Genomic DNA, 23215 nt, shown 5'->3' on the forward strand with positions numbered 1-23215 from the left:
CCTATCCTCAAACCATCTAAACCCCGCAACAACGCACACTCGTATCGCCACATTGTCTTAATTCCGGTACTAACTAAACTTTTGAAAAAAACATTACAATATCGAATAAACTGGGCCCTAGAAAAACAACAGTTTTTCCCCCCAACACAAATGGGATTCAGGCTCAATTATGCAGTCAAGATGCCGTATCCACACTCACAGTAGCAATTCAAAATAGTCAGATACCTAAAGATTATTGTTTTAGCCTATTTACAGATATAGAGAAAGCATACGATTCTGTTTATATACCAATACTCTGTAATGTCTTAGAAAAATTACAGATCCACCCTTCGGTTTTTAATATCATATGGAACTTATATAATGAACGAAATCTTGTCTTTTGGTTCGAAGATCGAGTAGACGGGACCCGCAAAGTTAGAACCGGAATCTCACAGGGATCCCCCCTCAGTCCCCTACTTTTCAACATATATACTCAACACATCCACCACTTAGATCTCGCTGATTTTAAAATATTACAATACGCCGATGATTTATGCTGTTATAAACAAACATCGGATGCCACTCAAAGCATCCTGGCTCTAAAGCGAGCTATCACAGTACTTCGGGATAATCTGTGGAGTATAGGACTAACTTTTTCACCCTCCAAATCTAACATAATAATTTTCAATTCTCGACAATCCTTTACCTATCCCAACAATATCTCACGTATACAAAACATGCCTCTTGTAGAATCCTATAAATATCTCGGGTTTTTTTTTGACAGAAAATTAACGTGGAGATCTCACATAGCCTACCTAAAAGCAAAGGGGAAAAAATTAATAACATATTACGAAGTATAGCCACCACTAAATGGGGGAGTCATCCATACATCATGTTACTATTTTATAAAAATTGCTTTCGTTCATTATACGATTACGCAGCCCCAGTATATGGCGGGGCGAATATAAAAGTGAAAAAGGTAAAGTGTTCCCCTGTGCATAGCACCACGCCATGAAGGCGTATAGGGGGTGTGGGGGTAACGCCCCACACTTTCTTGATCCGGTCGTGAGTGGGGGTGATGTGATCAGCATCACGCCCCTGACCGTTAGAAAAGTTCCCGGATTTGAACCGGCCGGGAATCGAACCCGGGACCTTTAGCATGGTAGTCAGACGCGTTACCGACTGAGCCACCGCACTCCTGAATTCGTTAGATATATTGCAAAGACAAACCGTACGTACTTGTCTCGGATTAATGCCTTCCAGTCCTAATGTGAGTGTATATCTCGAGAGCAATGAACAATCACTCACACAAAGACGAAAAAAACTCGCAGTACAATTTTTACTTAAAACATGGGATATTCACCCACACCCTTTCAATAGAGAATTCGCCATCCAACGACAATGGGAGATCGTAAAGAGCATCGATCACTCAAACCCCCGATATTTTTTCTTATACTGTTATTTTATCGATACCGAGGCGTACCAGCTATCATTTACCCAATATCACCCACTTATATATCAACTAAATATCCCCATAGAGTCAAACCTAGACCTCCATTACGTTGACCGTGGGGCACAAGGAAATTATCAAGAAAGATGGCCGGAGTCTACATTAATATATACGGACGGATCAAAAGACGATACCGATGTCGGTTCTGCATTTTATATCCCGTCCAAGAATATAATTAGACAATTTAAACTACCTTCCGACGCGTCAATTTTTTCGGCGGAATGTTACGCAATTTATAGAGCATTACTTCATATCCTAACATCGGGCATTCCACAGTCTCTTATCCTGACAGACGCCCTGAGCGTGCTCCAAACGTTGTCCCGAGCTGGCATCGCAGCCCACAAACTTACGATTTTTCCTTATCTTACTCAAAGTGCAGCGTTACGACTTCGAAAACGGGGACAGAAAGTGACCTTCACCTACATTAAGGCACATACCAATCAAAACAAATCCCACAATTTAGTAGATAACTACGCAAAACAAGCTCGGTCACTCGTACACGTAACTCCCTTACGATTACCTTATACAGACTTGCTCCACCGAGTAAAAATGAAAATCCAACATGAATGGGATGACTGGTGTACCCATGAAATCCAAAACACAACAACCTACAAGTGGAACGCGAATATCGGCACAAAACAACCTTGGTATCAATCTCTGAATCTACCTTGGGCAGTGTTTGTGTTCACCTTGAGAATGCGCACGGGTCACGTTCTCGTTAATCAACATTTGGCAAGAATACACGCGGTACCTTCAACTTCCTGTCAATGCGGAGAACCCAGCCAAACAATCACGCATCTGATTTTCCAATGCCCCATACGACAAGTTAATCGGGAAACGTTCTATAAAACCCTACTTCGATTAGATGTTCCATTTCCGGTGTCAATCCCAACCTTAATAAGTCAACCTCGAGCTCCCACTATGTGGGCGCTATATAGCTTCGCACGGAAACACAACATTGTCATGTAAAAAAACAACAAAAAAACAACAACAACAGGGAAATATACAGTGTAACATACCCCACAGGATACCCCCCCTTAGTGAAAATCACGAGTGAAAGTGAATTATGAAAGTGCCATAAGGATTACCGAGGAGGAAGACACGAAGAAGTAGGAGCACATAAAACAGTCCCGCTGGCTCGAAACCGCAAAGGATAGGCGGTGTGAGCCAAGAAAAAGCAAGCAAGCAAGTATCGAAGGTCAATCTCTACACGTGGATTGGCTACTTTCGGGAGCATGCTGTCTGTCTACTCAATTCTACCCAAATACCTGTTTGAAAATGAATCTTCTGCTCGCATTTTATTTTTCAAATGTACTTCTGACATTGTAGTCATTTTGCAATTATTTTTATTTGTTCTTATTTTGCTTTGCTTTTATGTCACTTTTATAATTAATTGAAACTATGAAGATGGATGTTAATTAGATTAAATTGATGAAGAGACACCTAAAAAAGATATTTGCAGACCATGACTCGAACCCGGAACCTAAAGCGGATAGGTTGGGGGGAAGACCGTCAATAACTCCCGCCACGAACTGGCTTATAATTTTTGTAATTTCTCAGGAGTATTTTTTGTTCTGTTCATGCATAATACCTGCTTTCCGAAACCTAATTTATAAGTAACACACTTCGTTCGGTGGGGACAAGACACGTATTGTTTGAGGGGCACATCTCGTTCATGTACTAGATACAATCATGGACTTTCCTCGCAATGGCCTCCCCTATGGCGCAGTGGTAGCGTCGTAGCCGTGTAATGAAGGGGTCCCGGGTTCGATACCCGGTGGAGGCACAAGTGGTTCGGCTTCCACTTTAAACTCTAGGTCCAGTCTCGATTCGCCTTACTGTGCATAAAGTGGACTCACAACACCAAATCAATCAATCATATACTTGAAATGTGACGTGCTTAACACGAATTTCGGAGATCAGTTGCACATGGCAATTTTGATATACAAGTTGCATTTTCTCTACTTAGATTCATCATGTCCAAATTTTATCCTAATAGATAATAGATCTCGCAACAACGCAAAATGTTTTAATTGACTCGAATTCACAATGACTCACATACAGTGTGTTTATAAATGAACGGTGCGGTTTCAAAAATTAATAATAAATCTATTTATTACCTTACCTGCGGGACGGCGTAGGTTCGAATCTGGCTCTGGTCGGAATTTATTCGGCCTATGTATAGGGCGTATATGAAGACATACAAAATAGAATCAAGAAAGCCAATGTGGCATTTATACAACTGTATCCCATTTGGAAAACCTGCAATGTTTCTAGAAATACAAAAATAAGGATTTTCAATACAAATGTAAAGTCAGTTTTACTGTATGCTTGTGAAACATGGAAAACCACACAAGCTAACACGAAAAGGATACAAACATTTATTAATCGCTGTCTCAGGCGTATCCTCAATATAAAATGGCCAGAAATAATATCAAATGAAGAATTATGGAGAGAAACTAAACAACAGCCAATTGCAACCCAAATAAAAAGAAGAAAATGGAGTTGGTTAGGACACACCTTAAGAAAACCAGCTGGAGCAATAGAGAAAGCAGCCTTAGACTGGAACCCCCAAGGAGCCCGGAAAACAGGACGTCCGAAGAAGACATGGATGAGAACAGTAGAAGAAGAAGCAGCCGAGAAAGGAAAAACATGGAGAGAGGTCAAGGAGTTGGCACGTCACAGAGCCAAATGGAGGCGTTTCACTGAAGCCCTATGCTCCTGATGGAGCAAAAGGAATTAAGTCAAGTCAAGTCAAGTCAAGTCACGTATAGGGCCGGTGGCAACCCGCCATCGTGAGGAAATTGGCAAGCTCCGAGTGAGTGAGCGTAACCTGGTCAAGAAGACCTACAACAACGGCTGGGGGTTCGTCGGGCTGATCACCCGTCACCCCAATATTGGTCTGAGACCTCAACGCTATAACAGGTGACGGAGGAACAGTGTGGGAGGGAGACCAGCAGTCGGTAGGTAAGACAAGGCCCTTCAAAGGGCTGTAGCGCTGTGGGTTATGGTTATTTATTACCTTACACGGGCAAAACTTACACCGTAAGCAGCAGCAACTGTCCAAGTTTATATAACTTTATTTATATTTGTATAAAGATAGAAATCAAGAGGGGGCAATTGCCCCTCTGTGCATCCTTGCAGGTGCTCTTGACCGTCTGGAAGAAATAGTGCACGAAAGACGTGAAAACTAAATCCATCTTCAGTATCCTTTTGTCTTGATACTCTCAGATTCTGCAACCTTTCTTTCTATCGTTCAATGTTTGCCCCCCTTACACCCTAGAATTGATTTCCAAAGAAGTTTGAGGGCTAATCTCTCCTGCCCCCTCATGGTTGCGCCACTGCACCTTCTTCCGCCGTTGTTGCTTTGTGAACTTTCATCGGCTTGAAAATACTTCATTTTCTTCAAGAGCATAATATCGTTTAATAACCGGCGATAAGATTCCTCTACCCTAAATTTCTGGATTAAAGTACGTATAATAATATAGGGGCATGGAAATCTGAAAGGGGGGCGAGGATGGCCACAGATCCCCTTTAGAAAACGAATGTCAGCTAAAAGTATATATTTCACACGCATAATTTGATTTAAGTCATAGTAATTTATATTAATTATTATAATGGGGATGCAGGAATGCGATAATTTCGAATTCAAGTGGTGTTCCTTGAAGGGGCAACACTATTATCGGATTAATATGCCCCATGGAAAAATGCCTTGCTTGTCCCTGCGTCCAAAGTATCAGCAGACGTCCATGATTAGGGGATGGGGAATTTGACCCCCCTTGCACCCCGTGTGCACTCCTATGGCTACTCATTTCTACACTAGTTGGAAGCTTTATTCAATTTCGAGCCAAACATGTAATTTTCAAATCAGGGTTGTTAAACGTCCACGAACCCATAAATTCTAATGGGTTCTTCTATTGGGTTCCGCAACAAAACCGGAATCTTTATTATCGCAGAGTTTAAATTCGGTCCAAGTTGCATATTATTTCATTTCAATATGGAACTTAGACCGTCTTTAAATTGATCAGGAAAGAAGGTCCCTGGAACGAATTGAAATACTTTAAACATAAAAAGGCTCTTTACGGTCCAGATCCATTTATGCTTGCTAATATTCCCTGCTGAACCGGAATTGAGTTGATTTAAAATTCTTGACCCTTTAACAACCCTGGTTGACATTAATTTATTTACAAACAACTATATTTTCAACGGCTATTTCACATTAATCCCACACGATATACTGAGTTATTTTTCGCAATGTTTCAATGAAAGGTAAGAGATTCGGGCGATTCCTTATTCTTCCTTGATGTTAAATAGATTATATTCTTCACGCGCCTATAACGTTACTAGCTAACATTTATGAATTGATCTTTCCTTGTAACGTTCCATCTACCATACTGAATTTATTTACGTTCCTTATGCAGATGGTATGTACCCAACTGCATTTTGTTCTGTTCCGCTACAGTGGTTTACATTTTGATACATTCCTATGTAACGTTAATTAACCATATTGCCTTTCACTTCATTCCGTTACGGAGGATTGCATTCAATTACGTTCCTATGTACCGTTATTTACTACCATGTTGCATTTCGTTACGTTTTTGTAACGCTAGTATATACCACATTGCATTTCGTTACTACCTTCCTTGTAACGGTAGTATATACCACATTACATATTACGTTATGTTCCAATGTGCTCATTTCGTTCCGTTCCTTTATAACGTTAATATCTACCATAATACATTTTGTTCCTTGTAACGTCAGTATATAACATATTGCATTTCGTTACGTTACATGGGAACCAGCAGTTGAACCATACTCTTCCTCCTACAAAATGGAACGTACCGTGTAACGCAAATTGGGTACGTTACGACTCCCTGGTCCTGTGGTTGTCCTGAATCAGATAGGTCATGTGTATGTGTGATTTGGTGTTTTAAGTCCACTTTATGCACAGTAAGGCTAATCGGGACTGGACCTACAGTTTAAAGTGGGATCCGAACCACCATGTACCTCCACCGGGTATCGAACCCGGGACCCCTTGATTTCAAGGCAACGACGCTACAACTGTGCCATCGGGGAGGCCCTAGGTCATGTGTAAGAGCGGCTACAGTTTGTAGTAGCGGATTATAATCATGGACCAGGGCGATGTTCTACCCTTGTAAAATCCTCTTTGTCAAATACACTAGTATTTCTTGTAACTGTTGGAGTGTTTCAAAATACCCACCCCGACGGGTTAGAGACAAGACAAGTTAAAAGTTCGTCAACAGGGAGTGGTAGATCCATGATAACACGACCACTGCAGAGCAAGAAATGAAATTACTTTTTTTTCGGAACTTTTCTGTTCCAGCATCTTGTTTATTCTTAACATTTACTGGTGACGATTCTAATATACAACTAACATAATTAATTTTATTTACATCCACTTTTTACATGAACCACAAAACAAAAACAATACAAAGACAATTACAAACAATAACATGGATCCCACTTGAAACTGTAGGTCCAGTCCCAATTAGCCTTACTGTGCATAAAGTAACACCATCTAAATCAACCAATCGATCAAAACAATTACATGATGGTCAATTCGACCATTTGTTCTGAGAAGCCAGTTCAGATTGAATTGGACAATGGAGGGACATCCTATTTACACGAGGTGGAATCTGTCCTATTTGCCGTACTAAAGGGTTAGGGTGAGTACCCAATGTGGTCCATAACTTAGTCCGTCCATACTGAAGAATGAGCATGAGCATCGGTTTTTGTAGGTCTTCGTGGAGTTGTATTCTGGTAGATTGAGGAAAGTGGCTCGATTTTGCAAATGTTGAAGTTTAATGGTGTGACTCGGAGCGACTTGAAGCCAGGCCGGTCCGGTATATGTCAGAAGTGGGCGAACCATCATTTGGTACAAGTGTGGTCTTCTCCATGGAAAATGCTGATAAAAGAAACATTGGATTGGAGTCATATATCCTATACGTTGTTTAGCTCTGGAGCAGGTATGGTCGACATGACTACCAAAGGTTAGTCTGGAGTCTGTAAGAACACCAAGGTATAGTACTTGGCTAACTGCTGGCACCGGTGTTCCGAAAAGTTGTAGTTTTGCTCTTTGCCTTTTGTCATTGTCTTTGTCCCAGTTTTGGTATCCAATTACCGCCACTGACTTTGATACATTCAGCACCTTTCTGATATACATTGACTGTTCATCTTTAAGAGTCGGATTCCGAGAGTGAACACACATTGGAATAATATTATCTATTCCTACACATTCCCGATCCCCAACAGGAAACGCTGGGAATGATAAATATTCCAGCTGCTGTCTGAACATTTGCAAGAACATCATCAAAGAGTATATAGTTTTCACACACGGACACAACTTTGTAAGTATTTTACTTTAATTGATTGATTGATTTGTTGTTTAAGTCCACTTTATACACAGTAAAGCTAATCGGGACTGGACCTAAAGTTTAAGTGGGATCCCAACCCCTTGTGCCTCCACCGGGTATCGAACCCGATTTTTTTTACTTTAATTCTTTACCTGTTCTGTACATAATCTTTTTAGTACGTCTGTCACAGTGATAAAGTTATTTCCATTCTGGTGTCCATTTAGCATTTTCACACATTTTATTTATCCGCAAAACATACACCCAATAACAGAAATAAAGACTTCACAGTACATAGCTATATTTTGTTTTCACATATAATCACTCAATACATCTGAATCATATTTTCTTTGTCATACAGAAAATGGGGGAATGGGGTATTAGATTTGTGTCTGCTTTCTTTTATTTAAGTTGTTCCATATCCTTCTGCCCTGGTTTTCTTTTTCGATTTTCTGTATCCTGTTCCCGCAGCCCATTAAAAACCTCCATCAAATCAAGGCACATTCGTAATGTTAGATGGGGAGGATTATATTGACCTGCTTTTATCATTTCTATAAACCTGAAAATACAAGTGGAACTGCTTTATTCGTGACGGTGTACCTAAAAATTTTCACCAAAGTACCCACCTCTACTTCTATATTGCGGCACGTTTCCTCCAAGTTATGTAAAAGAGTCTCTCCCAAATGATGTTGCTAGCAGAAATCGATATAGCACGCGATGTTCTCTTCTGCTTCCCGCGTCAGCATTTTATTCTCTAAATTCCTTCTATCTCCGGGTCCTGATTGGTCTCTCACCTCTCCGGATACAAGGCAGAAATTCAATGGAAGCACCTGCAAATAAATAAGAATAATGTGTTACTTTTATATTGCACCAAACTTCTCTCATTATTTTATGAGCGTCTACATAACCGTTCCGAACCCATTTTTTAAACCGTAGACCGTGTCGTGATCAGTTTTCGCCAATTATTTGTTTCATATAACTAACTTTTTTCATATTCCCCTCAACAAACAATGCATTTTCCAACTACCCCACAAACTCTTATCATTCTCCAGCGATTTCCCTTATCTCCCGCGAAAAATCATCAACCGATCAAAACCACACCTCATTTTCCTCCTAAACCATACCAATTTCTCCTTCTCTTCCCGCCAAAACTCAACAACCAATCAAATTCTACTATTCCCACTTCTCATACATCAATTGATCTTCCGTCGATTCCAATATTTCCAATCACTCATTGATATCTAATACCTTTTGGCTTAAAATCATTTCCCTTTGCTTGTACAAACAGTTACAGCATCAATTGATCTTCTATCGATTTTTTGAAATATTTCCGATCACTTCCGGTTAATCTATATCTAAAACCTATTGGAAAATCCCGCTGAACGGGGTGGTGTAGTAGTCAAATATACATATATACATATGTCTGTGTGTGATAGTTTCTGTGCTGATTTTATTTTTGTCTTATCCTTAAGATCCTTGGTGCTCTTTGGGGCGAGGTTTCTGTGGAAAACAAGTGTGGGGTGCAATGCACCCTAGGCCTCTCTCATTTCCATATACAACTCGTGTTTCGCTCTCACACTCCTGGGAGATCTCAGTGTGGACAAATTTGGTTTGGTTTATTGTTGTCGTGTCTCCTACCTTTAAGAGCCATTATTTTGAAATTCGAACAAGGTGAGATAGTTGTATTTTCCTTTGGCTTCATTTGTTTTATATGTTGAAGTAGGTCATGAGAAATTAATATTGTGCAATTTTGAGACCTTGAAAATTTTTTCCCTCCCCTATAGAAAATGTCAAAATGAAGGTAAGACCGCCCATTTTTCATGAAAAATTAAACATAGGTAAGTTCGGAGTGCTGTATCTTTGGAAATCAACAACATCCCAAACTTTTGTTTTGATATACTGTTAATATAAGTCTGGTTGCTTATATGTTTTGATGGGACATTGTTGCTTTCCATTGTTATGCGGCAACAAAATGTAGTTTTTTTTTCCTTTTTTCGGCCCTTAATATCTTGGTTAAGCAACAGTACCCCAAAGAATTGTTTACTGGGCATTGAAGCTCACTATTAGGACAAGCTACCTGATGTAGCACATTACTGGGATATTGATGCTGTTAGCAGATATAACCCTTTGCATACTCAAAATTTGCGAAATCTGCATCTTTAGAATTAGGCCTATCTCAAAACAGCATCAAGATAAAAATACACTAAGTATGCCAATTTGTAGGTGAATATATGTACTAACACCAGGAAATGAAAAAGCTTTGGGGCCTCGTCCAATTTTCGAGAAAATAATTTTTAAAATATTAGGAAATGTCAATGTAAATTATCACAATTCCTCCCATCTAGGAATTTCCACTTCAAGCTATGCATTCTAGTAAATGTTTTGCCATTCCATCTGGATGCTACTGTAGTTTTCTCTTCATGAATATTTTTGTACTGGCACTTAGTTCATTCACATCGTATAGATACTGAATTTTACAGAAATAATTTATGCAGACTCTGACAACTTTTCTAATTAGTTCATGGAACATGCCCCGTGGTTAACAGCTGTAGTCAACTGATCTTCTTCTTGCTTCATTGTTCATGTTCAGGATGGATGCATGATTTACTTACGAACAAACATTCGGCCAGGTGGGTAGAAAATATTACATTGAAACAATTTTATTTAACCTATATGGACCTAATGGCTTCACCTTTTGTAGAATACTTGTTCAACGTTTCGTCATCTAGTTCTGTCAGACGGGAGAACTGATCACTTTTTGAAGGCTTGTCCACCCCACAATTCAAAGAAAACGAAGCAAATCTGGAATACCCCATTATGCTTGCATGGTGAAGCACCCGAAAATATAAATTTCTGTCTTATGTTTTAAAATTTCTTTAAAAGAATTGCAATGCTGATAAAAAAAGGCACGTTGGTTATTTGCAGTAACAATATTAAATATGATGGAAATATCCTAAGCCTACTTTTCCTAAGCCTATTTAAGATTGATTGCCTAATATTGGGTTATTTTACGTCGCCTTGCTGTCACTTTTTAGTAATCATGGCAAAGAGGGTGAGTGATGATATTATGAAATCGATGAAGTGACACTCACAAAGAACAATCAATCATCCCCAGACCAGGATTCGAACCCGGACACCTGGCCTCGTGGATTGCTGTGGTAACCACTCCATCACGAAGGTCCGCTCTTAGGCCTACCTGAATTGAAATTGGTTTATTCTGGGAATCTCAAGTTACGTATAATAAGAAAACTATGTTTTGTTTGGTACAATAATAGAGAATCCTTTACAAACATATTCTTATTGCAATATAGACAGTGGCGTGCATAAGGGAGGTGGTGGGGATAATAACCCCCTTTGGCCCAGTAAAAAGAATGTCAAAGGCAGGAAAAGATGGCAAATAAATGGCTGCCTACTAAAAAATATATAGCCCGTCCCCCCTTTCGAAAGTCCTTGGTACGCCACTGTATATATAGATTTATTTTTAAGCCCACTTTATTCACAGGAAAGCCAATCGGGACTGGGGACTTGCAGTTTAAAGTGGAATCCGAACAACTTGCACATCAACCTTGCATCAAACCCGGGACCCCTTGATTACAAGGATCCGACGTTACCACTATGCTCTCCATCAAAGAAAGAAAAACAAAAACTGTCCCACAACTTGTCAAGACATAGGCTGTTTCATTTTCAACAAAGAAAAGTAGGAGAAAGGTCTGTTCCACTTTCTGATAGGGGAGGAAGTGTAATAATTTACATTGACATTTCCTAATATTTTAAAAATTATTTTCTCAAAAAGGAACAAGCCCCAAAGTTTTTCATTTCCTGGTGTTAGTACATATATTCACCTACAAGTTGGCATACTTAGTGTATTTCTACCTTGATGCTGTTTTGAGATAGGCCTAATTTTAAAGATGCAGATTTTGCAAATTTTGAGTATACAAAAGGTTATATCTGCTAACAGCATCAATATCCCAGTAATGTGCTATATCAGGTAGCTTGTCCTAATAGTGAGCTTCAATTCCCAGTAAACAAATCTTTGGGGTAGTGTTGCTTAACCAAGATATTAAGGACCGAAAACAGGAAAAAACTGCATTTTGGGACCTCTTTGTTGCCGCATAACAATGGAAAGCAACAATGTCCCATAAAAACACTTGAATGTATATAAGCAACCAGTCTTATATTAACAGTATATCAAAACAAAAGTTTGGGATGTTGTTGATTTCCAAAGATACAGCACTCCGAACTTACCCATGTTTCACTTTCCATGAGAATGGGCGGTCTTACCTTGAACATTAACATTTTCTACAGGGGAGGGAAAAAGTTTTCAAGGTCTCAAAATTGCAGAATATTCATACTTCAACATCTAAAAAATGAAGCCAATCAAAAAATACAACTATCCAAATATCCCTTTTTGTTCGAATTTCAAAATAATGACACTTAACATTTGCCGAGACCGCTATCTTGGTGTGTGATATCTTTTATGTGTTTTTAGTGTTTTTAATTGTTGTACGTTTATTTTTATTGATGAAGCCTTTTTGATTAATTTATTTCGTTTATATAATTTTCCATTCTACCCGTATGCGAATTTTGACCATTTTTAAATAAAAAAATCATATTTAAAAAAAGTGCTGGATGTACAGCAAGTTTATTAATGCATGAGAGAGTTCGGCAATGGCCTCAGTTCGCAGGCAGATGGGTAGAAAGGCCTTCACAGTGGCTCATAAGTGACTGCACGTTAACCCCAAAGACTTATGGACCATTTACACGAGGCCAATTGTGAAGACATTGCACTAAGCCAATCCAATGACTACTGGCGCCGAAAACTTTGAAACCATTCTAATTTAGTGGAGTGGCTTGAGACAATGGCTGGATGGATTGCCTCTATTCACACAATGCCAATGTTGGACTGGCTTAGTGGAATGTCTTCACAATTGGCCTCGTGTAAATGGTCCATTATTCTTCTCACGGTATACAGGCACTAACTCAAAGTTGAAAATATATGTAGATTTGTAATTGGTCTGTGCTAGAATGCAACCAGCTTGTTCAACCCTACACACAGAAATCTAACAGATAAGGAACAAAAAAAAAATATGATTTTCATTTGACTATCCCTTATTCACAGCAATTGCTCAAATGGTTTGAAAATACATTGTGACAATATTGTTGATGATATTAATTATAGGAATGTAGAATCATGTACCTATTTCAAACCAGGTAACATATTATATCCGTGTATTTCAGGAATGATTATGGACGAAAATTGCGATGCAGTGGCTACTACACCAAGGCTTGGATGGCCAGACTACTGTGTCTTTGTGTTAATGTTGATATTATCTACGGCATTTGGACTTTTCTACGGGGTTTACAGGAAGAAAGACAACACCACAACTGAGTATTTTCTGAGTAGTAGACAAATGTCGTATTTCCCAGCAGCTATGTCTCTAGTCAACAGGTAAGCTACATAAATTACATAATCTTCCTATAAAAGCAATCAGTGGTAGGTTTCAATAAAATTTGACAAAATGTACATGCCATTTTTATATTTCTTTGTAATTTAAACTTCAGAAATGTGTATCGTTAAAACACAAAGCAAAATAATTGTTTGTCAGTTCGACTAATATTAGATCTTTATTTCGTCCTTAATATGTCATTCTAAAGTTTGCAAAATACGACGTCCTACTATCTATATATATCTACGGTTCAATTATTACGCTGAACGGAAATATTTATTTGAATCCAGCAATGGAATTTACATTCCTTGTCTTAGAGTGAATGACACTTAGAAGATATGAACTGATCACTAATAAAACAAGCAGACGATTATAACTTAAGATAAAGGAGGATAAGCTGTAAGGCTGGGTTTGTTACTCTGCCTGGAAGACCAAATCTGTGCATCATTATATATATATATTCTATTTGCTAATTTTTTGGTAGAATTCAGAAAAGCTGAAAAAACGGCCCTTTTTATGCTAATTGTCACAATATCCTTCTTTCTGGGTCAACTCAGATACAGATGGAGAGTAAAACAATAATGAAAGAGAAAGATAAAAGGGATAGAAAGTAAGAATGGAGGGAGAGAGAGGGGGAAGAGAAGTTCTGACACACTAAAAAACTTACCCCCCCCCCTCTGTGGAAGAGACCCGCTCTTCTCAAGAAGCTAAAACTAGTTGCTAAAACATTGTTATCATCTCCCAATGTGGATATAAATCTTTGGGAAGAATAAAACTCTGTCTGAAGAAAGTAAAATCAACTTGTTCGAGAAAAATATGCCAACCACTTAAAACAACATTGTACACACGGCATATTGGATAGTCCAGCCCCTACAGCAAATAGGCATGTGTGAGACGGCTGTGACCAATTCCATGAATGTTAAAATGTATCTACATACTAGATAGGACGGACAGTGCGATGGACGCCATGTATCAATGGTGGACTTGGTAACACTAAGCTTGTTCCCCATTACATCATCACACTCATCTTGCTAAGTGTCAGAAAGGGAACACATTCTACAGTCTCTGGGTGTCAGAAAATGGATGAGAGCTTTGCCGTCTGCATCATCAGACTTGGAAGCAACATCGAACGAGAGTCTTGTCGTCTGCATCACCAGACCTGGAAGCAGCATCAGACGGGAGCTTTGCCGTCTGCATAATCAGACGTGGAAGCGCATCGTACGAGAGCTTTGCCGTTTACATCACAAGACTTGGGAGCAGCATCAGACGAGAGCTGTGCCGTCTACATCACCGGACTTGGAAGCAGCATCAGCATGTGGGAGTGAGACTGACAGTCGGGAGATAGGCCAGGCTATCGAGCCACGGTTTATTATTTATTATAATGATATATGTATGGGAGTGTGAGTGTGGGTGTGTGCATGTTAACCATCATGCCAACTGCCATGGAAATAATTCCAAGAAAACATCCGTAGTTATTGAGATGACGATTCACTAGTGGTCAGACAATTATTACTCTGTCCTTTCGTAAAGTACCCTATTATGACCTGGGGATCCACACAGACCTCACCTTTTAAAACACGCATTTACTGTTGCTTACATGACTTTTGCATTAATCTAAGTATTCTCTTAGTAATTGAACGCTGATTCAGGTATTATATTATACACACTTTTATTCTTAAACTAAAGAATATTTTCATATTTGACTTTCACATTATCATTATTACACACTCATTTCGACATTTTTAAATGTTCATGCGCATACGTCGCAGATGGTCTGTTGATCTTCCGTGCAACGGAATATGGCATATGGTGCACCTTTCTGTTCAAAGAACGTAGACATAGCTGGCAAAGTGCCTTTTTATGCCGCTCTTGAATACCTGTTCCAGTCGCTGCAGCGTGTGGTTTCAGAATATACGCCCCTAATGATCTAAGTGAAAGGCAAACTCCAGACTTCAGTGTTACGAGATCATTGACCAGCTCCCTCCCAAGGTCTTTCAAGAACAAGCTACGTTGATGGCGCTTACAAGATTCCCAATCTGAGTACCTCAAAATCCAAATTATGCACCCAGCAATATCTACTCTGTCGAGCGTTTTGGACCAGAATACCATGGTAGGTTTGATTTTGATTTGATTTGATTTGAATGATTTTACTTCGCCTTTTGTGCCACTTTTGGCAAATTTGCGAAGATGAGATGAGTGATGACATGAAGAAATTGATGAATGGACACTCACAAACATTCATGCCCAGGCCAGGATTTGAAGCCGGAACCCCTGGCATCGTAGCGCGACGTGCTAACCACTCCGCCACGGGGGCCGGCACCATGGTACGTCTTCACGATTGAGAAGCGCAGTCAGATGACAGTTAAAAAGAGAATGGGCCAAAATTATAAGAGAATGGGATAGTAATAGGGTAGTGAAGGCGCTGGAAACCATTTGAAATAACGGTTACAGTGTAATGGGTGTTAAAATAATGTTAATGAGTGAAGGACTGAATATAGGTTCTAGCCTAGGCCTAGCATTGGATGAATTGGTTATGAATGAATGGGAAAAGAAAGTGATAAAAAAGGAGGTGACAAAATAATTCCGCTTTGCAGATATGTGGACGATTGTTTTGGCATATGGAATGGAAAGAAGAGGCAGCTCGACATTTGTGCCAAAGAAATACAAGATGAAGAAAGAGGGATATTATTGGAACTCGAAATAGAAGAAGAAGACAAGATAAGCTACCTAGATATATTGATGAAAAGGAAGCGAGGACAAGAAATTGAAACCGCTTGGCATCAGAAGAAGTGTGCAGCAGTGGTATTCTGCCACAAAAGAAGTGATGCAAGTGAGGTGACAAAAATAAATTGTATAAAGAGTATGGAGGACAGAATCAAGAAAATATGCACGAAAGAATGTGAAAAAGAAGGCAAAATAAATAGCCTATAGAAAGAGCTGGAAAAGAATGGCTATGAGAAGGAGGATAGACTGGACATAAGCAGAAGAAGGAAGAAAAGTGGCAGAGGAGTATTGGAAGAGAAAGGAAAAGAGGAAGAGAAAGAAAAAAGAGGAGGTTTGGAATGAGGAGTATGGGAAGACCACAGAAAAGATATGCAAAGTGCTTAGGAAAGCTGGCATTCAAACTTACAGGAAGGGAGGGAGAAGCATCTTAAGAATAGCGAAGAATGCAAACAAGAAAAAGAAAAACAGACAAGAGGAAGAGATTATCTACGAAGTGAAATGTAAATAATGTCAGAGTGTGTACATAGGAGAAACGAAAAAGAGGCTCAAAGACAGGTTGAATCAACATATGGATGATGTACGAGTTAAGAGAGAGAGAGAAATTCGATATTTAAACACACAAGAGAAACAGGACATGACATAGGGTGGGATGCGGCTAAGCAGATAGGAAGGAAGAAGAGAATACTAGTGAGAAAATGGAAGGAGGCCAAGGAAATAGAGAAGAAAGGTGAAGAAGACACAATGAACTTAAATGGGGGACTGAAGTTAAACAAAGAATGGAAGAAGGTGTTAGAAAGAGTGGAAAGGACAAGAGAGAAAGAAGAGAGAATAAGGAAGAAGAATGAAGGAAAAAGAGCGTGAGATATAGAGTCCAAACACATTCTAGATGGAAGTAAATATGTTTTGCCTTTTAGGTGAAAGTACAGTTGACAAGGGAAAGCCAGCTGCTAGAATGTTCCAAAACAACTTTCTAATAGTCTGGAGGGGAGTAATGTTTGTGTATATACATCGTCCTGTTTTTGTACCATGTTACATTTGTACTTGGTGCACGGTCTGAGGAAGACCTTGTTAGAAGGTTGAAACGTTACGTTTAGTTTATGCTTCATAATAAAATAAATTACTGCCTTGGTCAGCATATTGAGTTTTCATACTCTTTTCAACTGTGCACGCACCGCTCTCAGCGTTTTTTCCAGTCCTGGAATGCCTGCTGGAACTCCAGTTTTGGTATGGCTTGTCGGCCCCAAAGCGAATTCCCCTTGAACTCTTTTATTGAATGGAATCTGTGACCTTTGAGGGTTCATTTCAACTTGGGGAAGAGGAAGAAGTCTGCTTGTACCAAATCAGGGGAGTAGGCCGGTTGTGGTTGACGAAATGTCCCGGATAACGAGTCAGGAATGAGCACATCCGTTATCGGAATGAACCATCCACGACTTATTCTGCCACATCTGTGGCCTATTTAGCTCCACTTTTTCTTGTAATCGTTGCATGACGTTAACGTAGAACGCTGCATTCATTGTGGAACCATGCGGCACCAACTACAAATGTAAGATCCCCTGCCAGTTCAAGAACATGAACAACATCACTAACATGAGATCTACTCATTCGTCGTTCTCGATTGAGATTCGGCCTGATCTGAGACATTTGTACCATTCGTAACACTGTGTTCAACTGAAACATTCCTCACATTAGACTTCAATTTAGACGTCATACGTCTGTTTGAAAGTTTTCTGCAATTTCACATATACTCGCTGCTCTTCCAGTTCCTTCCTGGTACGGTAACTGATAATTGCCGCGAGCACTGAACACACCTGCACTCAACGCGATCTACTGCATTACTGCGGTTAGGAACAGCTTTGAAACTGAAACAAGTTTATAACTAAGGACATCATTAGGCGCCATCACTGTCGGTTCTCTTCAACAAATTTATGTAGAAATTTTACAAAAGGAGTTTGGTTTCCTTTTGAACAGGCCTTGAGTGTGAAGGTCATCGGGGGATTCGGCGATGTCCAAGAAATATTTTTAAAATATTGCATTTTACATATTTTAGAGAAGTAAAAAATATGTCAGGATATTCACATATTTGTGTGAAGTAAGCCAAGTGACAGCATGAAACAGCTCCAAATACACGAGAGATTCGCTCATGTTTAGGACATCGAAATGAGGGCTCGGTACTACCCTCACACCGAACCCTCCCGCCAAGTTTCCTATTGAAGGCAATGATGTTAGACGGCTGAGCTCATCGCAGAATTGTACGAATCCTCTGGTTTCTGCCGGTGCCGAGAACAGCGGAACGATTCCGAACAGGCAGACCCTACGACGAGGTCCAACAAGTTCTACTTTCCCCCATTCTTGAAGGTTTGGGTCATTTTCAGCCCCATGCCCAAGTTTACAGCCACGGTAGGGTTTCTCTGGAGTCATCAAGGTTTTTCTCTTCCGAGTGTCCAGTGGCGTGATCAAGGAGGGGTTGGTGAGGATCATAATCCCTGCTTAGGCTCAATATTCTCAGAAAAAGAAAAAGGTCAAAGGCAGAAAATGAGGAATGATTACTAAGAAAGTACAAGTAACCTCTCCTTTAGAAAATCCGGTGCACGCCACCGTGAATGTCTGCTATGTTCACTTGTTAAGAGGAAACACACATATTGAATGATATACTAATCATATTTAATAATTCTCATCGTACGGGATACAATTATGTGTTTTTTGTAGTCGTAAAGTGCGTGGTATGAGCTTTTCCATTGAATTTGCAATGACCTTGGCGTTTATCGCAGATAAATATTGTGCCCCTCCCTCCTCCTGATGAAAGATTGACCCTGACGTTTGGCAAGTGAAGATGTCGCGCTTCGCCACTGGACTGAAGATGCGTAAGTTTCTGTTTTAATTCCATTTCCCTTCATCAAGAATTGCACTTAGAATGATTTTTGATCTAACTATAAATATAAACTAACGAAATATACACCAGACACTTTCTCTTCTTTCCAGTATTATATCTTCAGTGTCCCTCCTGGCCCTTCCGTCGGAAATGTATGTGTATGGCACTCAGTACGCAACAACAATCTTACTAGTGACACCTATAACAGTTATTACTTCTTACTTGTACGTCCCTGTGTTCAGGCAACTTGGGTTAACTTCATCATACAAGGTAAGATTCATTATTATTAACTTTCAATGTATAATACTTTAAGCAAATTCTCTTTATTGGAGAATAACGTGGGGGGGGGGTGCGTGTAATTGCTATCAGCGTCTAAAATATTGAGCTTTTACTTTACATGCTTGTAAAATTGTACTCCAGGGGAGGGAAAAGAAGTCAATTATACCTCATTTCAGTGGTTCCAAAAAGTTTTCGTTTCCCGGTGCCCTTAGTGTTTCAAGATTTTTCCGCGGCGCCCAAGTTAGAACGTAGGCCTATCTAATACTTACAACGTCCACTTAGTGTGGTTAGGTTGCATGCCTTATGTTAAAAAGTAAGCACATGTTTCAAATTCAGAAACATTTATGTGTAAAAAGTACTAAAACCATTTGTAAACTAACAGGTAAGAGTCATTTCAGTGAAAAATAGGAATATTATTTTGATGTCAGCAAATAAATCCATGTGTTCTTCTGTGATCCTGTGTTCTGCAAGTCCTGACTTTTCTAGTTGGAATAATCTGATGTTGCGTTGATTTTATTACGTTGCTGTTCAAATTTTTTTTATTCGTCGTCATGGCAGTATTTGGTTCAGTTCCTTTTTTTATTTTACCGAAATATCTTTATTCATTATTATAAATAATTACATGATTTTCTGTGGCATTACAAAATTTTGTTATTCCTCCCGCAACTGTCGCAGGGATGAAAAATCTGTGTTGTTCCCAAGACGGCACAAGAAAACGAAAACAAGCGAGAAACATATAACCAATTCAGATGGCAGATAACACTGCCTGGAGGATCTGAAGTCTGACATCTGAGTCTTCAGCGCGGTGGATGGCCTGTAGTCCCTCCACCAATACGCATAGTGGCTGGAGTAGAGCTAGATTCAGCAGTGTGTTGAGCAGCCGACGTAGTATCTCCAAATTGTCAGCTCTCTCTGGTTGCGGTCTCGGCGAGGAGGCCTGTTTGGCTGGGAGAAGGTGCAGCCGGAGTTGTTCTATTTCTGGCTTCCGTGTTTGAATGGGGCTCTGTAGTGAAGTCGAAGCTGGTTAAATGGGAACGGTGTTATCCTGGGGTGTGGATAATTTCCTCTTCTCCTTGTTGGTGTTTCCGGTTGACTTGGTTGGGCTCTTACCACGGGAAGCTTGCAGTAGACGTTGATACACAAGACATCCCTTATAATTGGATGTGTGTGATCCTGAATAGTTCACGCACTTTGCTGGTATGTCTGGAGTGCGCTGTGGACATTCTGTAATCAATTAACCTCGGAGCATTTTACGCACCTGGGCTTCATTTGACAAAAACGTTGTCCGTGACCGAAGCGTTGGCAACGATGGCATTGAAGCAATTGTTGCGGTCTACGTTTTTCCACGGTAATTTTAAAATGACATACGCAGACGATATTGAATATGTCCGATGACGGTCGTGCCGATTCGGAGTCGAGTTCTGCCCGTCGTAATGTAATAACGACTAACAGAAGTTTGGTTTCCCTGGTACGAAGATGGTAGTTTGTCTTTCGTGAAGACGACGAACATTTTCCACATAAGAGCCGAGGATCTGTGTGGCGTTGTAGAGTTGTTCCTCTGTATAATCCAGTGGAACATGTCGAATTACCACCTTGCGGTAGTTTTTTGCCGTGGATTCTGCAACCATGTATAATGGATTCTTATACCGCCCTCGAAGATACTGTCAAACCTTTTGGAAGTCAAGAGCATTTTTGCAGATAACCTTCAGTTGGTTATACAGCACGACGAATGTTGGTGGCATGGAGGTAACCTTTCGTATCTTAGCAGCATAATGTGCACAGCGAGTGGTTCTGACGAAAATTGGTCGAACGTATTTGTCCGTGCTGAATGGTGCCTCATCTGATCGTTGGAAACGGTGTTGGGGAACAATGACCTTCTGGAGCTTCATTCCATGACGTTACTCTCCCTGCAGTGTTTCGCCCGCGAACCGGGCTGCAACGTCTGGGTCATCCTGTCCCTATCAGATCCGAGGCTGGGAGTGTGTGTTCAATGTTGTGTCCTGTTTGGGCGATATATGGTGTCCTACAATAATAGCCAAATGTGCCGGTTATTGGGACCGACGGGTAAAGCAAGCCACAGCCATGTCAAGGGAGAGCACCAATCTCCAGCTCAGTCGCGCTTGGAATCCACTCCTCCGTAAAAACAAAGCTCCAGCCAACGAGAACACCAGGATCCAGTGCGAGCCAATAAGAACACAGGGTCCAAACTCCGCCCCATAATATTCATATACTATATTGATATGTTCACTGGTTTCAATTACTTAAAAACTACGGGGATCTTGACTGTGAACGCTTTAGGGGTCAGATGGTAAAGTTAGGTTATGTTTTATGGTTCCCATACAATCTCGCTGGCAGGTTTCTGGCAAACTTTTGTTTGTCACTCCATGTCACTCCATGCCTTCGGAGAGAGTCGTTAGAGAAGAGTTTCATTAGGTTAGATCATTCCAGAAGTGTGTTTTTGTGACAGAAATATTATTTCTGATATTAATATTTGTTGAGTTTCAAGAAGTATATTAGGGTTTTAAATTTATTTTTTTAAAAATTCGAACTATTAATACTCAGGGGTTTTTCAACGAGCCCAGCCTAGCCGCGTTTCCGAATCTTGCGCACAAGAATATAGTTCTTTAGAATAAAACAAACAAGGCAGGCTCGTAGCTAGAATTGATCTCCAGGGGGCTTTGTAAACAAAGTCCATTTTTCAAAAGTTTAACAGTATTAAATTAAGGTAAATTATGTACGTGTGTGTGTGTCATTAAGTTACATAAAATTTAGAAATATACAAAAACATCGCTTGAAGTGTTAATTGACTGCTATTAGACCCATCCCTTACTACACAATCCATACTACTTTTGATGATACAGATATTTATAATGACAAGAAGATGTACAATATTCAATCATAGTGCCTACTGTACATTCCACCCCTGTCCGAAGCAATGAAACTCCCTTTCGTTCCCAAAACTTGGGATCTTTTTACCTTTGACGCAGATGTGGAGGGAATTTGCATGATAAGATCAAACTCACAGATTTTTGTCTAAAAGTGATGTTGCAACAGGGGTAGCGAAGGTACAGATAAATAATGTAATAGCTGCTGTTCATGTTATGTGAATTTATACTTCACCAAAGTTGTGAGCAAAGTAATACTGTATGTGCTGTCTACATTTTCACTCTTCACTGCAAACACATTATAGAAAATAGTTTTACCTATTGTCAAGGGGGCTGACGGCAGTGCCAGGAGGGCTGTTGGCAGTCCCGGGGGGGCCTCAGCCCCCTAACCCCTGTCCGGCTACGGGCCTGAAACAAAGACGTATGAAGTAAAAAGATATAGATTGAAAATAGTAAATATTGAACATTCTTTAAAATTAAAAGGTATTTATAACCTCTTTCATGGGAAATGTAAGATAGAGAATGTCAAATACATTGGTTCGCTGGCCAGGCCAGCAACGAAGTTGGAGTTCACAAGGAGGCTAAGAGCGAGCTTACATTTGTCTGCTTCAGTACTCAGTAGAGAAACATGGTGTCGTCAGCTAGCAGTTCGGTTATTTCAACGGCTTGTTATTTCAAAGCGCACTGGAAAGGGAAACCTTTAAATAGTCAGGCGAAGCAAATTGTTTTAAATGTTTATTCGTATTTGCGGCATGCTTGTCCGGGTGAGTCTGTGTGTGCAAGTGTTCAAAAATCTTCGTGTATGACAGGTGTTTGCGAAAGCGCTATTTTTAAAATGAAGAAGGAATTTCGGCAAACAGGAAGGGTGACAACTCCTGGGAAGAAAATACCTCGTGCGATCGGGAAGTTAACTCGGAGGGCCACAATGGATGACTTCACGAAGAGTGCAATTCGTAGTAAATTGTTCACATGTTCTGGGGCAAGGGTAGAAACGAAATACCAACTGTTGAGAAAGTGACTGCTGCAATCGCGAGTGATCCTGATTTGCCGTCCGTGTCTCCCCGAACAATGAATCGTGTGCTACATGACCTGAGTTTCATGTTTACGAAAAGAAAGCGATCTTCAGCTCTGATTGAACGAGATGACATTGT

At 40.0% G+C, this 23215-nt stretch overlaps 1 protein-coding gene across 6 annotated transcripts in view; it reads left to right on the forward strand.

The window, feature by feature from the left end:
* LOC145993918 (sodium-coupled monocarboxylate transporter 2-like) overlaps window positions 1–23215 on the forward strand; it is a 386054-nt gene that overhangs the window by 130450 nt on the left and 232389 nt on the right. For 5 of the 6 annotated variants that reach the window (XM_083129842.1, XM_083129839.1, XM_083129844.1 and 2 more), the window contains exons 2-3: window positions 13099–13309; window positions 19011–19170. In XM_083129842.1, the coding sequence (XP_082985968.1) occupies window positions 13101–13309; window positions 19011–19170 (369 nt within the window). In that variant the 5' untranslated portion in view covers window positions 13099–13100. Of the gene's footprint in view, window positions 1–7818; window positions 7858–13098; window positions 13310–19010; window positions 19171–23215 lie in introns of those variants that run through there. The other variant, XM_083129843.1, reaches the window with a different exon arrangement.

This window comes from Lepisma saccharinum, chromosome 10 (genome assembly GCF_977018435.1).
Source record: "Lepisma saccharinum chromosome 10, izLepSacc3.1, whole genome shotgun sequence".
Lineage (NCBI taxonomy): Eukaryota > Metazoa > Arthropoda > Insecta > Zygentoma > Lepismatidae > Lepisma > Lepisma saccharinum.